The 13,737-nt window shown below is 40.2% G+C and overlaps 1 protein-coding gene across 1 annotated transcript in view; it reads right to left on the bottom strand.

Moving 5' to 3' along the window:
• Positions 1–13,737, bottom strand: part of ADGRG4 (adhesion G protein-coupled receptor G4) — a 94,152-nt gene that overhangs the window by 64,655 nt on the left and 15,760 nt on the right. Inside the window, exons 4-8 of the mRNA XM_075187285.1 lie at positions 11,951–12,010; positions 11,019–11,078; positions 7,021–7,620; positions 4,033–4,092; positions 389–448 (exon numbers count right to left, since the gene is read on the bottom strand). Coding sequence (XP_075043386.1) covers positions 389–448; positions 4,033–4,092; positions 7,021–7,620; positions 11,019–11,078; positions 11,951–12,010 — 840 coding nt within the window. The remainder of the gene's footprint in view (positions 1–388; positions 449–4,032; positions 4,093–7,020; positions 7,621–11,018; positions 11,079–11,950; positions 12,011–13,737) is intronic.

Raw genomic sequence — 13,737 nt, 5'->3', positions numbered from 1 at the left:
AATAATTACATTTCTGCCTTTTTGGATTCTTAACAGATATGAATATTGTCAGAAGGAAATGCTCCAAAGACTAATATTTGAAAACCAGGCTTACCACTGGCATTTAGGACAATTATGCTCCTGTGACAGTGCAAAACAACAACAACAACAACAACAAAATTGGTAGTATCAAATACATACATAGCATTATATTGAAAAAGTAATGTATCCTTGGCAAATTGTAGCAGATTATCATCCATGAGCTTCATAACTTTATTTTTATTTTAAAGTGTTTCTGTCTGTTAAAAACATAATATTTCAATAATAATGGCAGTCACCCACAATGATGGGCTTGAAATAGGGGGAGCAGCTCGACAATAAGACAAGGAAATAAAGATATTGTACTTACCAATAGGGGTAGTCAGAGTGGTTGTACTTGCTGTGGATGTTTGTTCATTGGTTGCATTTGCTGAAATTAAAAATTAAATTAAGTAAACATTGAAGACTCTAGAACAGGAATATGTAGAAGAGTCAGTGTCGAGAAATGTAAGAATGGGACATAAGCCAAAGAGGCAGGAGACAACTGACATATTTCATCCCGGGGAGCAAGACTCGACTCAGCAGCCTATTTAAAGGAAAAAAATGCAGGTGGGCAAGTGACCCAGCCCAAGGTAGCCCAGTATGGGACCGGCCCGGGGGACAGATGCCCCCCTGCCCCTCAGCCCAGCTGCAAAGAGGTGAGTTGAAAAGAAAAGTAAGAAAGTTATAAAGAATCTGTGTCTTATACCAAAGTGATGTATACCCCAAAATGGAACAACTCTCCAGGGATTGTCCATGGTTTTGAGGCCCTATCCTGCTATCCAAGTATTCCCACCAAAGTCCTGGGAAATACTGTATGTGAATGCCCTGTCTTTGTTGTGATGCTGCCAAATGACTGTTAGACTTCTCTGTATTGAGAAGTGTGGTGGTATAAACAATAAAATCTACTACACCATCTGTTGAATCTTAGAAGAAAGGTACTATTAACCTGATATATTCTGCCCGGCCCATCCTATGAGGAGGAGGTAGAAATCTTGGCTTCTGCTCAATGTGAATGATTTCCAAAAAGCATGAGGTGAGATTATTATGGAGACCTCCTACTGAAGTCAATTGTGTTTAGGGCCTTTACTATAAGACTAGAGAAAGATGTCTATGTACCTAACAAGGTAGGGTCTCATTTATGTGATTCAAGGGAGTTTTCCGCTTTGTTAATTGTAGCAAAAGGATCTGATCTCATATCCTTTAGTCTGTCACCTGCTGGCTAAGATATGAAACTATGGAGTTTTATGGAAATTCCATTCAAGTAGTGTGGAATCGAAGTATTGTTTTGGACATTTTGTGTCCACCTTGCTGGTATCGAAACCCACCCCTATTTTAGTAGTGCATATAACCCGTCTAAGCCCACAAATTATGGTTGCTGTTGACCTTGACTGGGTAGTGAAGGTTACGGGTACCAGTGCTATATATAAAATAATGCAAAAAGTTCTCAAGCCATCTAAATATTAGGCTAGAAATTTTTTATTTCACTCTTGTGGGCATTTCATCCTCTATCTTAAGAAAATAAATGATATATTGGCTACTTATAACAGTCTTCCATAAAAAAAACCTTATATACTCTCATAATGAGTACACAGAAATATATTCTGTCAACCATGTATATTCATATACAATGATTTCCAACATAATTGACTTCTCTTAAGTTTCATGTTTTGGTAATCTGTCGGTATGCTAGGGCTAATTTTTATCCCCTTAGGTTACCCAAGTGAGTTAAGCTATTTGAGTGACAGTCTGCAAGTAAACGCTGCAGACCCAGTTACATACAGGTGTAGCACTGCACCTGGATTTATTTACATACAGGTCTGAGACATATGTGTCACAAGCTGAAGTGTAAAATGTGATTTTACTTGCATGCATTCACAGTTTCTTTTCCACAGCTAACAACAGAGCTGACAAGGTGCCTGCAATCAAAAGGTTACAGAACATCTACAGGAAACTCCTTTTAAAGGCAAAGTGGAAGTGTCGCCTGTCCATCAAGCCAAGGCTGTGGGAGGAGTCTCTGTATAAAAACTTGGGTTGGGCATTGCGACCAATGCCAGCTAGTGGCTGGTGACCAGTTAGGGAAACTGGAACTAGAAAGTGGCAGGTTGCCTGGTGTCGTCCTGACTTTTGCTGTTAAAGTGATGCTGCTTATTGTGATGGAACAATAAAAGCGCTACATTTTAGCAAGAAGTTGTCTGTGTGACTGATGTCTGTAGGTTGCCCGTGTCACAAGGTTGTATCTCTTGCTACAATATATAAATAAAGATACTGTAAAACTACTTAAGTAATTATGAAACAGCAGGCAATATTTGGTTACAAAAGTATTAATCCTTGTAGAAACACTTTTAGCTGCAATTATAGCTGAGAGTTTGCCTTTTTCTAATATTGTTTTACTTCTGTCAGGTTGGATTGGAAGAACAGGTGAATAGTAATTGTCAAATCATAGCAAAGATTCTCAATGGGATTGAGGTCTGGACTTTGACTGGGCACTCCAAGACATTGACTTTTATGGTGGCACTATATAAATCATTTTAAAAATTAAGCCACTCCAGTGTGGCTTTTGCCGTATGTTGAGAAGCACACCCAGAACATGATGCTCCCATCACTATGCTTCTTGATAGGTATTGTGGTTTTGGGATGTTGCACAGTGTTAGGCCAAAAACATTCATCTTTTCTCATCAGACCATAGAATTTTCCTTCACTTAGTGTATTGGTCTCCTATATGCTTTATGGCAAACTCTAAATGGGATTTCTTTGTGAGTTTCTTTCAACAGCAGTATGCTTTTTGCTTCGCTACCATAAAGTGCAGTTTTCTGAAGGGCCCGGGCTATTGTTGAATATGGACAGCTTCTGCTATCTCTACTGTGGAAGAGTAGCCATAGGCCTCTTGGTGTCCTCCCTTCCTACATGGGCGCTCAGTTTAGGAGGATGGTATGTTCTAGACAAATTAGGCAATATTCTCTTTATTTCTTTATGATGGGGAATATTCAAAGTGTTTTAAATCTCATTATATATTTCCTCTAATTGATGCTTTTCCATAACCATTCCTTGGATTTGCTTGGAATGTACTTTGATCTCCATAATGAAGCTCTTGTTTGGATATGCACCAACCAACATATCTCACCTGTTTAGTTCCATTCTGGAACTAAACAGGATCCAATCAAAGCTCTTCTTGTGATGTTACCATGGAGACCCGGGCAGACCCATGTTCAGTGTAAACACAGTCTAAAAGACTAATATTTAAAATCCAGGCTTGCCACTGGCATTTAGGACAATTATGCTCCTGTGACAGTGCAAAACAACAACAACAACAAAATTGGTAGTATAAAATACTTACATAGCATTATATCGAATAAGTAATGTATCCTTGGCAAATTGTAGGAGATTTCATCCATGAGCTTCATAACTTTATTTATTTTTATTTTAAAGTGTTTCTGTTTGTTAAACACATAGTATTTAAATAATAATGGCAGTCACCCACAATGATAGGCGCATCTAACCCAAAAACACTACCACGCATGTGCAGAAAGCACCAAATCCGCCTGCATCTTGGACGTAATTAACACTTGTGACAGCTTGAGACTCACTAGGAGAGAATGGGAGGAACATGGAATTGTGAAGGCGTGACCATGTAAATACATCCTAGTCGCAGTGAGGTGCAGACGCAACACACGTCAAAACAGGGCTAAAACTGTGCGGCAGGAATTAGGTGGCGCAAGCTTTAGCTAGCTGCAGGAACTGCTCACAGCTCGGTAGGGTATTAAGAGTGGGACGCAACTGGGGTTGCTTGCCACTTGTAATACCCTACCAAGCTGCAGCGCACTCCCACTCCTACACTTCTTAAACGGACTTTGCGTCCGACTCTAAATGATGTCCATAATATTTAAATAATAATGGCAGTCACCCACAATGATGGGCTTGAAATAGGGGGAGCAGCTCGACAATAAGACAAGGAAATAAGGATATTGTACTTACCAATAGGGGTAGTCAGAGTGGTTGTACTTGCTGTGGATGTTTGTTCATTGGTTGCATTTGCTGAAATTAAAAATGAATTTAAGTAAACAGCGAAGACTCTAGAACAGGAATATGTAGAAGAGTCAGTGTCGAGAAATTTAAGGAAAATGGGACATAAGCCAAAGAGGCAGGGGAGGGCTGACATATTTCATCCCCGGGAAAAAAGACTTGACTCAGCAGCCTATTTAAAGGAAAAAAAATGCAGGTGGGCAAGAGACCCAGCCCAAGGTAGCCTAGTATGGGACCAGCCTGGGGGATAGATATCCCCCTGCCCTTCAGCCCAGCTGCAAAGAGGTCAGTTAAAAAGAAAAGTAAGAAAGTTATAAAGAATCTGTGTCTTATACCAAAGTGATGTATACCCCAAAATGGAACAACTCTCCAGGGATTGTCCATGGTTTTGAGGCCCTATCCTGCTAACCCAGTATTCCCACCAAAGTCCTGGGATATATGTGAATGTCCTGTCTTCGTTGTGATGCTGCCAAATGACTTTTGGACTTCTTTGTATTGAGAAGTATGATGGTATGATCCAGAGCCGTAACTTAGAATTCTAGTGCCCTGGGCGAGAAAGACAAATGCCGCCCCCCTAGCCCTCAATCTTAACCAAATTAACCTAAAATATTCCTAAATTGCGCCCCCCCTTCAGCGTTGCGCCCTGGGCGGTCGCCCCCTGTCGCACAGCCCTAGTTACGGCCCTGGTATGATCAATAAAATCTACTACACCATCTGTTGAATTTTAAAAGAAAGGTACTATTAACCTGATCTATTCTGCCCGTCCCATCCTATGAGGAGGAGGAGGTGGAAGTCTTGGCTTCTGGTCAATGTGAATGATGTCCAAATAGCATGAGGTGAGATGGGCAGCACAGTGGCCTAATGGTTAGCACTTCTACCTCACAGGAACACAGGAAGATTTGGTAATCTTGTGAGACAAAGATCTTCCCTGCTCACTCTACAGGAAGTTCCCACCCTTATGGATGTCAGTAGCACCAGAAGCATAGATAAGTACAGTGGGCTGGGAATGTCATAATGCCTGGGGGCATGGCGTGATGTGGCTGGGAGGGCGTGATAAATGTAATGTTTTATTATAATGTAGGTATCAATGCCCCATGTTGGCCACACCCAAAACACAATGTGGTCACGCCCTCTTCGGCAGTTTCTTTCCTACTGGAACAGAAAGGGGACTTATGTACTTTAAATGCCAGGGCTGATTTTTAGTCCCAGTCCAGCCCTGATTAGAAATATAAAGAATATTGTCATCAGAACAGCAGAAGTAATTTTGCTTGTGTTAGCTAATGTAATTTCCATTTGGCTCAAATGTCCATTGTTATGAGGTGTGGCTTAGATCTGGTTTGTAATCAGAACAATGTCTGAGTGACTTGACATAGCTAGCTGGCAGTCCATATTAATTAGCTAGGTCAACAGGTAATCTGAGAGTTAATTAGGTTAGAACTTCTAGATAATATGCAATGTGCCTCCACAGTAATATACTGGCTGGAATAGCATTGGGAAATGTATATATATGTATCACTATAAATGCTATTGTAGCAAAATATAACACAGACTCAGATTGTGTAATGTTGCAGATACCATGTGTCAAATGTATTGATGTGTCATTCCTTAATGTCTATTGTATGTTATATTGTAACCCTTTGTTTAGTGTATTCGGCCAAATCACTAATTGAGTCAAGCCATTCAACTGTATAATCAAGGTAACAGACCCCTGCTGTAAGGGGGAGGATTGAGACATTTGACCCTACTCCTTGGGTATACATTCAAGAATATAAGGAGAGTAGAATGCCAAGAGAGCTATTCTAGCTTGTAGGATCCTGGTGTACAAGACATCAGCAAAAAGGACTCTGGGCCAGGCATTGTGGTGCCGCTAGAGGAAACCCTACTGCTGTCGTAATAAAGCCTTATGTTGGATATATTCTGGTCTACCCGAGTGAGTTGAATCCCACAGAGGGTAACTGCCATCACTATATAAATGCCTAGAGGCGTGTGTGAAAAAAAACAAGCTGCAGTGCCACCTGCTGGGCAGAGTTATACACTGACCTATATATTTCTTGAAGGAGAAGTGACATTTGGGAGTGGTTGGTGGTTGCTGGGGGTGACAGTGGGGAGTTTTTAACACCTTAAGTAGCTTGATGAAGGATGTGGCGATGAAGATGAAGGATGAAGTGATGGAGAAAAATGATGAGGTGGTGACATGTGGACAAAACCACGTTAAAAAAGGGCGCTTGCGTTGGGAAGTAACGCTCTTCCCCTGAGGAGGCCTGGGCTAAGCCCAAATGCAAGACAAGAACCTTTTTAACACCTTAAGTAGCTTGATTTGACTAGAATGCATGAGTATCATGCACGGGTTAACTTGTATATATATATATATATATATATATATATATATATAATTGTTAGATGCACAATTACTTTTTGTGGGAACTTTTTCTTTTGGGGTTCCAGAACAATGACACACTGACATTTTGGGTCCCAGGTAAGAAAGGGTTGAGCACCATTGCTTTAGTATTCTCATCACTTCTAGGTTGTCCCAACATAATTATTTAAACAATTGCTTTAATTCTTACATTGGTTCTATTAAATATTGTATATTTTATTCAACTACATATTATAAAATATAATAATGTAAATATTATTGTTATTCACTGTTATAGTCCACTTTGTTTTCATTTAATCATTGGAACTCAAATTATCCTTTGAGTTACATCGCTTTCAATCTGATGATATGTGAAAGGATTACCAGTGTTTTGGTGGGTAACCAAGGAGGAATGAAGTACGTGGGGCAGGGGCTCTTTTCTTATGCACAACCCGGATCCAATACTGCAAGAACAATACTGCTTTAATAGTGCTACGTGCATATGTCTCTGGCTGTAGTGTATGTGAAAAATGGGCATTTTAATGTCCAAACTCTCTTTTAATTCAGAGGAACATGTTACTTACCACAGTGCAGCCTCTCATCTTTACTGACTCTTTGGAAGTTCCAAGGCTGTGTAGTCCAACTGAGAAGATTCCCTTCGGAACAATCACCCAGCTCATCTTGGGATCTTGCATAGCTCCACAGCTGGAAGTAGTATAAATCTCCAACAAAGTTAAGTCCGTCAGTTATAGCAATTTTACCATCATTCCTGGTATGGGTAGCACCTAAAACCAGGCTTCCATAGCCTTTAAGCGAAGCATCTTTTGTTGTAGTGTTATACACATGTGTACCGTTCAAATAAACCACCAGTTGCCTTGTTGAGCGCTGCCACATTAAGCACACAGAATGCCACTCGTGTTCTTTTAAAGCTTTGTCAAATTCATGCACCTCTCCCAAATGAGATATATGAAGTTTATTGGCCAACAAACCTAAGCCAAGTTCAAGAGGTTTGTTCCCGTTTTCAGCACAGTATGAAAATGCTGTCCAAGCCGAAGCACTGCCATCAGGACATAGGTCCAGGCACACTGTAAATTCTGATAATGGCGGGATATTGGTATTGGGCAGTTTTCCAGAGTTCTTTTCTGATACAATAGTTGCCTTGTCATTTGCCAGTAAAGTTCTATCTGCAATACAGAAAGAAATGGGAAAGGTCTGAGTCTGGTTTAAGCCAACACCTTTCTTAGTATTCTGAAAAAAGTACCCTTTACCTACACACAATAGAGTCAGATATTTTTTGGGCTAATCCAATATTCATATGACTGGAGATGTGCCATTATTCTAGTATATGAATAATTCTTACATTCTCATAGGGTTTTAGGGTATACTATATAAATATCTTTTAGTCCATAAATATATAATAAATCAGGTATGGTATGTATTGCATGAAAAGGAATGCTGTGCCATTCAAATCATCACAAGCATTCCCCACCCCCTGAGATGGACACTCCTTTCACCTTGTCTTCTCCTGCATCTATTCCATCTCTTGTTTCTCCAACTCAGCCTTCCAGCTGTCTGACCACGAATTCCTTTCCTTCAGCCTCAACTTACCTCATGCTCCCTCCCCCCATGCTCAATTGCTTAAACATTCAAATAGACACACATTGATACTTAAATGCTTTAGGCCCGATCCAGTTCTTTTCTGCACCAATGAATTCATATCTCCTATAACTACTCTGTCCTCCTCTAATCTGGCTGCCTCTTTCTACAACAGCAGATACACTTTAACCCTACACAAAGCCGCTCCATCCACCACATACAGTCCCTAGCTGTCCAAGTCTTAACCTTGGCACACCAAACAAATTAGCTACCTGCAAATCTGTTCCCACACTGCTAAAACCACTGGAGGAAATCTCGCACCATCACTGACTTCTTTCATTGCAAATTCATCCTTTTGTATTACAATACTGCCCTTTCACTTGTCAAGCAAAGATACTTTACTTCTCTAATATCCATCCATTCTTCTAACCCACAATGTCGCTCTTCCCTACAGCCATCCCCCCACAGACCTATTTCTACTGAATTTGTCGATTCTTTTTAATCATGCTTCCATCCCCAACATTCTACTGAGTCTGCCCTTACAGAGTGATGAACAATCTACGTACAGCAAAGTCTAAGGGTAACATCTCTATTCTCATACTCCTGGATCTCTCTGCCACTGCCAATACTATTAGTCACACTCTTTTCCTGCACACCCTTCACTCCATTCGCTATCTTAATACATTTATTAACTGGTTCACTTCTTACCTATCAAACAACTCCTTTATAATGTCTACTTCTAGTACATCCGCCTTTATGCTGATGTCACCCAAAGTTACTTCTCTTCCACGGACCTTGCTTGTTTATCTAGTCTGATCAACTGTGTCTCTTTTTTTTCTGCATGGATGTCCTAATGCTACCTCAAGAACACCACAATCTCACAATCTCCTCAGTTTCCCATCGCTGCCTTTGTCTGACCTGTGCGTTCACTCCGCCCTCTACTTTACTTCTCACATCCAGTCTATCTCATGTACCTGTTGTCTCAAACGTTGAAACATTCACAAATACAAATTACTATTACCCAAGATGCATCCAAAATTGTTATCTATTCTTTCATCATCTCCTACCTCAATTACTTCAACCACCCCCTATCTAGCATTTACCTCACCCATCTGTTCCTGCTTCAATCTCTCCTAAATGCCACAAAATGATTGATATTATCTTATCACTCCACATTCGTCGCGCTGCAAATTTCTACATTGGCTTCCTACATTTTCAGGAATCCAGTTAATATTACTTAACCACACCTACAATATCCTCCAAAACAGAACCCCATTTCATACATCTCAAACCTCATATTAAATTATTCTCCCTCTTAGATCTACTTCTAACCTATGCTTCGTCTATGCAACCATCTCTCACTCACAACAAGACTTCTTCAGTGCCACTACCCACTTCTGGGATTTCCTTCTAAGCTCGGTCTGAATCTCCTTCCCTACATCCACCTTTGCTATTACACTGGTACATCTTCGTTACTGTCCTAATCTTTACTCTGTGCCACAGTCCCACTTCTTGTCTCAACTCTGCCCTTTTCCCACTGTATTGTAAGTTTCTCATAGGGCCCTCTTTATTGTTTTTTTATATGTCTTCATTTGTGTTCTTTTCTTTGTATGTCCCTGTTTTATATATGATTTGTGTGCCTCACTGTCCGACACTGCGGAGAAATGTAGTCTATTACAAATAAATGACAATATTAATATGAAGTCTATCTTGGCATAAAGTTAATTTGTCTTTAAGTGATTGTCGTTATTGTCTGTGTGTTAACTGGCCAAGTAGTAGGTTATACTATAGTTGATTAGTTCGGGACTGCCTGTTGCCCAGCCTTGGTAATCTTTCTACAGGATGTAAGCATTATCATGCTATGGAATACTGCAACGAGTGTGGTTGTTACCATAGAAACACTTGTAGTGGCAGCAGAGGAATATAAATTACCATCTGGTGCTGCAGTCCTAGTAGATGTTAATGTGGCTGAATACAAAATACATTTTTACTAATATTAACTGATTGCAATCATAACAGTTATATATAGTCTATAAGGGGGAATTCCCTGTAATGTGCCTTGGAGTGCCTACACTCAGTCATGAAGGCACTCTGCGGTAATGTGACATCACAGTTGTTTCCTCACAACCCCATACAGTATCCGGAAATGAGCAAAGCTGAATGTTTCCGATTAAATTCCCCAGCTCATCGAGATTAACTGAATTCCCACCTATGCAGGGGCTGGCTGGACTGGGGGGGGGGGGGGGGGAGGGGCAGGGGGGCATCTGCCCCTTCCCCGGGGCCGGTCCCATAGTGGGCCACCTTGGGCTTGGTGACCAGAACACCTGCATATTTTTCCTTTAAAATGTTCCTAATAGGCTTCTGAGTCGAGTTTTGCCGCCTCAGGCTAAAAATTTCCAGCCAGTCCCTGCCCCTATGAATGCAGCTCTGGATCCTCTCCCACATTAAAATAAATAAAATCAATCCCAACATAGTTATCCACATTTGCATGCAGACTACATACACATACTCAATCATTGCTAATTTACGCACAAAATAATTACATTTGTGCAGGAGGAAACACTCCAGAGACTATTATTTAAAAACCAGGACTGTCACTGGGATATGGGATAATTATGCTCCTGCCACATTACAAAAAACAACAAAAATGGGTAGTATAAAATACATAGCACAATAGAGAGTAAGCAAAGTATACTTGAGAAATATGAAGAGTTTACCCTCTGCGAACATCATAACTTTATTTAATTATTTTATTTTAAAGTGTTTCTCTCCGGTAAATTAATACTGTTTAAGTAATAATGGCAGTCATCCATAAATATTGACGTGACACTGGGGGAGAAGCCAGTAAGGCAGGTGTGAAACTAGACATCTTCTTCTTGGGTGCCAAAACACCATAGCCTGGCACTGTCTTTAGTATTGAAACACAAAGAATATTAGCATTATGTTTGACAAGGTGAGCAGAGGGCAATAAGGATATTGTACTTACCTATAGTGGTGGTCAGAGTGGTTGCACCTACTGTGGATGTTTGCTTATTGGTTGCATTGGCTGAAATTATAAAATAAATGAAGTAAACATTGAAGGCTCTAAGAATATTAGCATTATGTTTGACAAGGTAAACAAAAGATAATGGTGCTGAGTCAGAATATTGTCAGAAGGAAATGCTCCAAAGACTAATATTTTAAAGCCAGGCCTGCCACTAGCATTTAGGACAATTATGTTCCTGCGACAGCACAAAGCAACAAAAACAACAAAATGGGTAGTATGAAATACTTACATACATAGCATTATATTGAATAAGTAATGTATCCTTGGCAAATTGTAGCAGATTATCATCCTTGAGCTTCATAACTTTATTTATTTTTATTTTAAAGTGTTTCTGTCTGTTAAACACATAGGACCTCATTTAGAGTCGGACGCAAAGTCCGTTTTAGGCGCATCTAACCAAAAAACACTACCACGCAGGTGCAGAAAGCACCAAATCCGCCTGCATCTTGGACGTAATTAACACTTGCGACAGCTTGAGACTCCCTACGAGAGAATGGGAGGAACACGGAATTGTGAAGGCGTGACCATGTAAATACATCCTAGTCGCAGTGAGGCGCAGACGCAACACACGTCAAAACAGGGCTAAAGCTGTGTGGCAGGAATAAGGTGGCTCAAGCTTTAGCTAGCTGCCGGAACTGCTCGCAGCTCGGTAGGATATTAAGAGTGGGACGCAACTGGGGTTGCTTGCCAATCGTAATACCCTACCAAGCTGAGGCACACTCCCACTTCTACACTTCTTAAACGGACTTTGCGTCCAACTCTAAATGAGGTCCATAATATTTAAATAATAATGGCAGTCACCCACAATGATGGGCTTTAAATAAGGGGAGCAGCTCGACAATAAGACAAGGAAATAAGGATATTGTACTTACCAATAGTGGTGGTCGGTGTGGTTGTACTTGCTGTGGATGTTTGCTTATTGATTGCACTGTCTGAAATTAAAAAAGAAATTGAGTAAACAGAAAAGACTCTAGAACGGGAATATGCAAAAGGGCCAGTGTCGAGAAATGGAAGGAGAATGCGATATGAGCCAAAGAGGTTATTTGAAAAGAAAAGTGATAAAGGATTACTATCTGATCCTCCTATCAAAGTGAAGCATACCCCAAAATGGAACAACTTTCCAGAGATTGTACATGGTTTTGATGCATCATCCTGCTAACCCAGTATTCTCACCAAAGTCCTGAGATATATGTGATGCCACCAAATGACATTTAGGGCTAGATTTACTAAGCTGCGGGTTTGAAAAAGTGGGGATGTTGCCTATAGCAACCAATCAGATTCTAGCTTTCATTTTGTAGAAGGTACTAAATAAATGAAAGCTAGAATCTGATTGGTTGCTATAGGCAACATCCCCATTTTTTCAAACCCGCAGCTTAGTAAATCTAGCCCTTAGACTTCTTTGTATTGAGAAGTATGGTGGTATGATCAATAAAAGCTACTATCTTATCTGTTGTATTTTAGAAGAAAGGTACTATTAACCTGATATATTGTGCCCAGCCCATACAATGAGGAGCAGGTAGATAGCTTGGCCTCTGGTCAATGTGAATGATTTACAAATAGAATGAGGTGAGATTATTATGGAGACTTCCTACCAAAGTGAATTGTGTTTAGGGTATTTGCTACAAGAATAGAGAAAGAGAGAAAGATTTATGTGCACCTAAAAGGTAGTCCATAATGCCTTATTTGTGTGATTCAAGAGAGTGTGCCCCCTAGCTAATGGTAACAAACTGATCTGATCTCATCTTCTTTAGTAACTTAAGAGTGATACATGGTCACCTCCTGGCTAAGATATGAAACTATGGAGTTTTATGGAAATTTCCAGTCAAGTAGTGAATAGAAGTATTGTTTTGGATATTTTATCTTCACCCACGCTGGTATGGACACCAACCCCTGTTATAGTGGTGAATATAAGAATATTAGCATTATATTTGACACCAACCCCTGTTATAGTGGTGAAAATAAGAATATTAGCATTATATTTGACAAGGTAAACAGAAGATAATGGTCCTGAGTCAGAATATTGTCAGAAGGAAATGCTCCAAAGACTAATATTTAAAAACCAGGCAGCCACTGACATTTAGGACAATTATGTTTTGGATATTTTATCTTCACCCACGCTGGTATGGACACCAACCCCTGTTATAGTGGTGAATATGACCATTCCAGCCCAAAAATTATGGTTGTTGTTGACCTTCGCTGGGTAGTGAAAATTATGGGCACCATGCTATATATGAAATAATGGAGAGAAAATTCATGCAATCTGAACAATAGGCTAGAAACATATTACCTTACTATTGGATGGCATCTCATACTCATTCTTTAGAAAATAGAAGCTGTACTGGCTACTAATAAAAGATTGATCTTATCTCACCATTCCACATCTGACGCTCTGCAAACCTCTACTGTGGCTCCCCATATTTTCAGGAATCCAATTCAAATTATTTGCCCACACATGCAAAGTCCTCAACAACAACACCCCTTATACATCTGATAAGTCCTCTTAGAATATTCTCCTTCCCCTGGCCTGTTTCTCCAATCTGAGCTACAGACCCTCCTCTTGTCTCAACTCTGCCCGTTCTCAGGTGGACTGTAAGTCTGTCAGAGGGCCCCCCTTCTACTTTGGTTATATCTCTGCATTTATATTGTCACTTTGTATGTC

Source organism: Mixophyes fleayi, chromosome 9 (assembly GCF_038048845.1).
Source record: "Mixophyes fleayi isolate aMixFle1 chromosome 9, aMixFle1.hap1, whole genome shotgun sequence".
Taxonomy (NCBI): domain Eukaryota; kingdom Metazoa; phylum Chordata; class Amphibia; order Anura; family Limnodynastidae; genus Mixophyes; species Mixophyes fleayi.
This window is presented reverse-complemented; position numbering and strand designations above follow the sequence as displayed.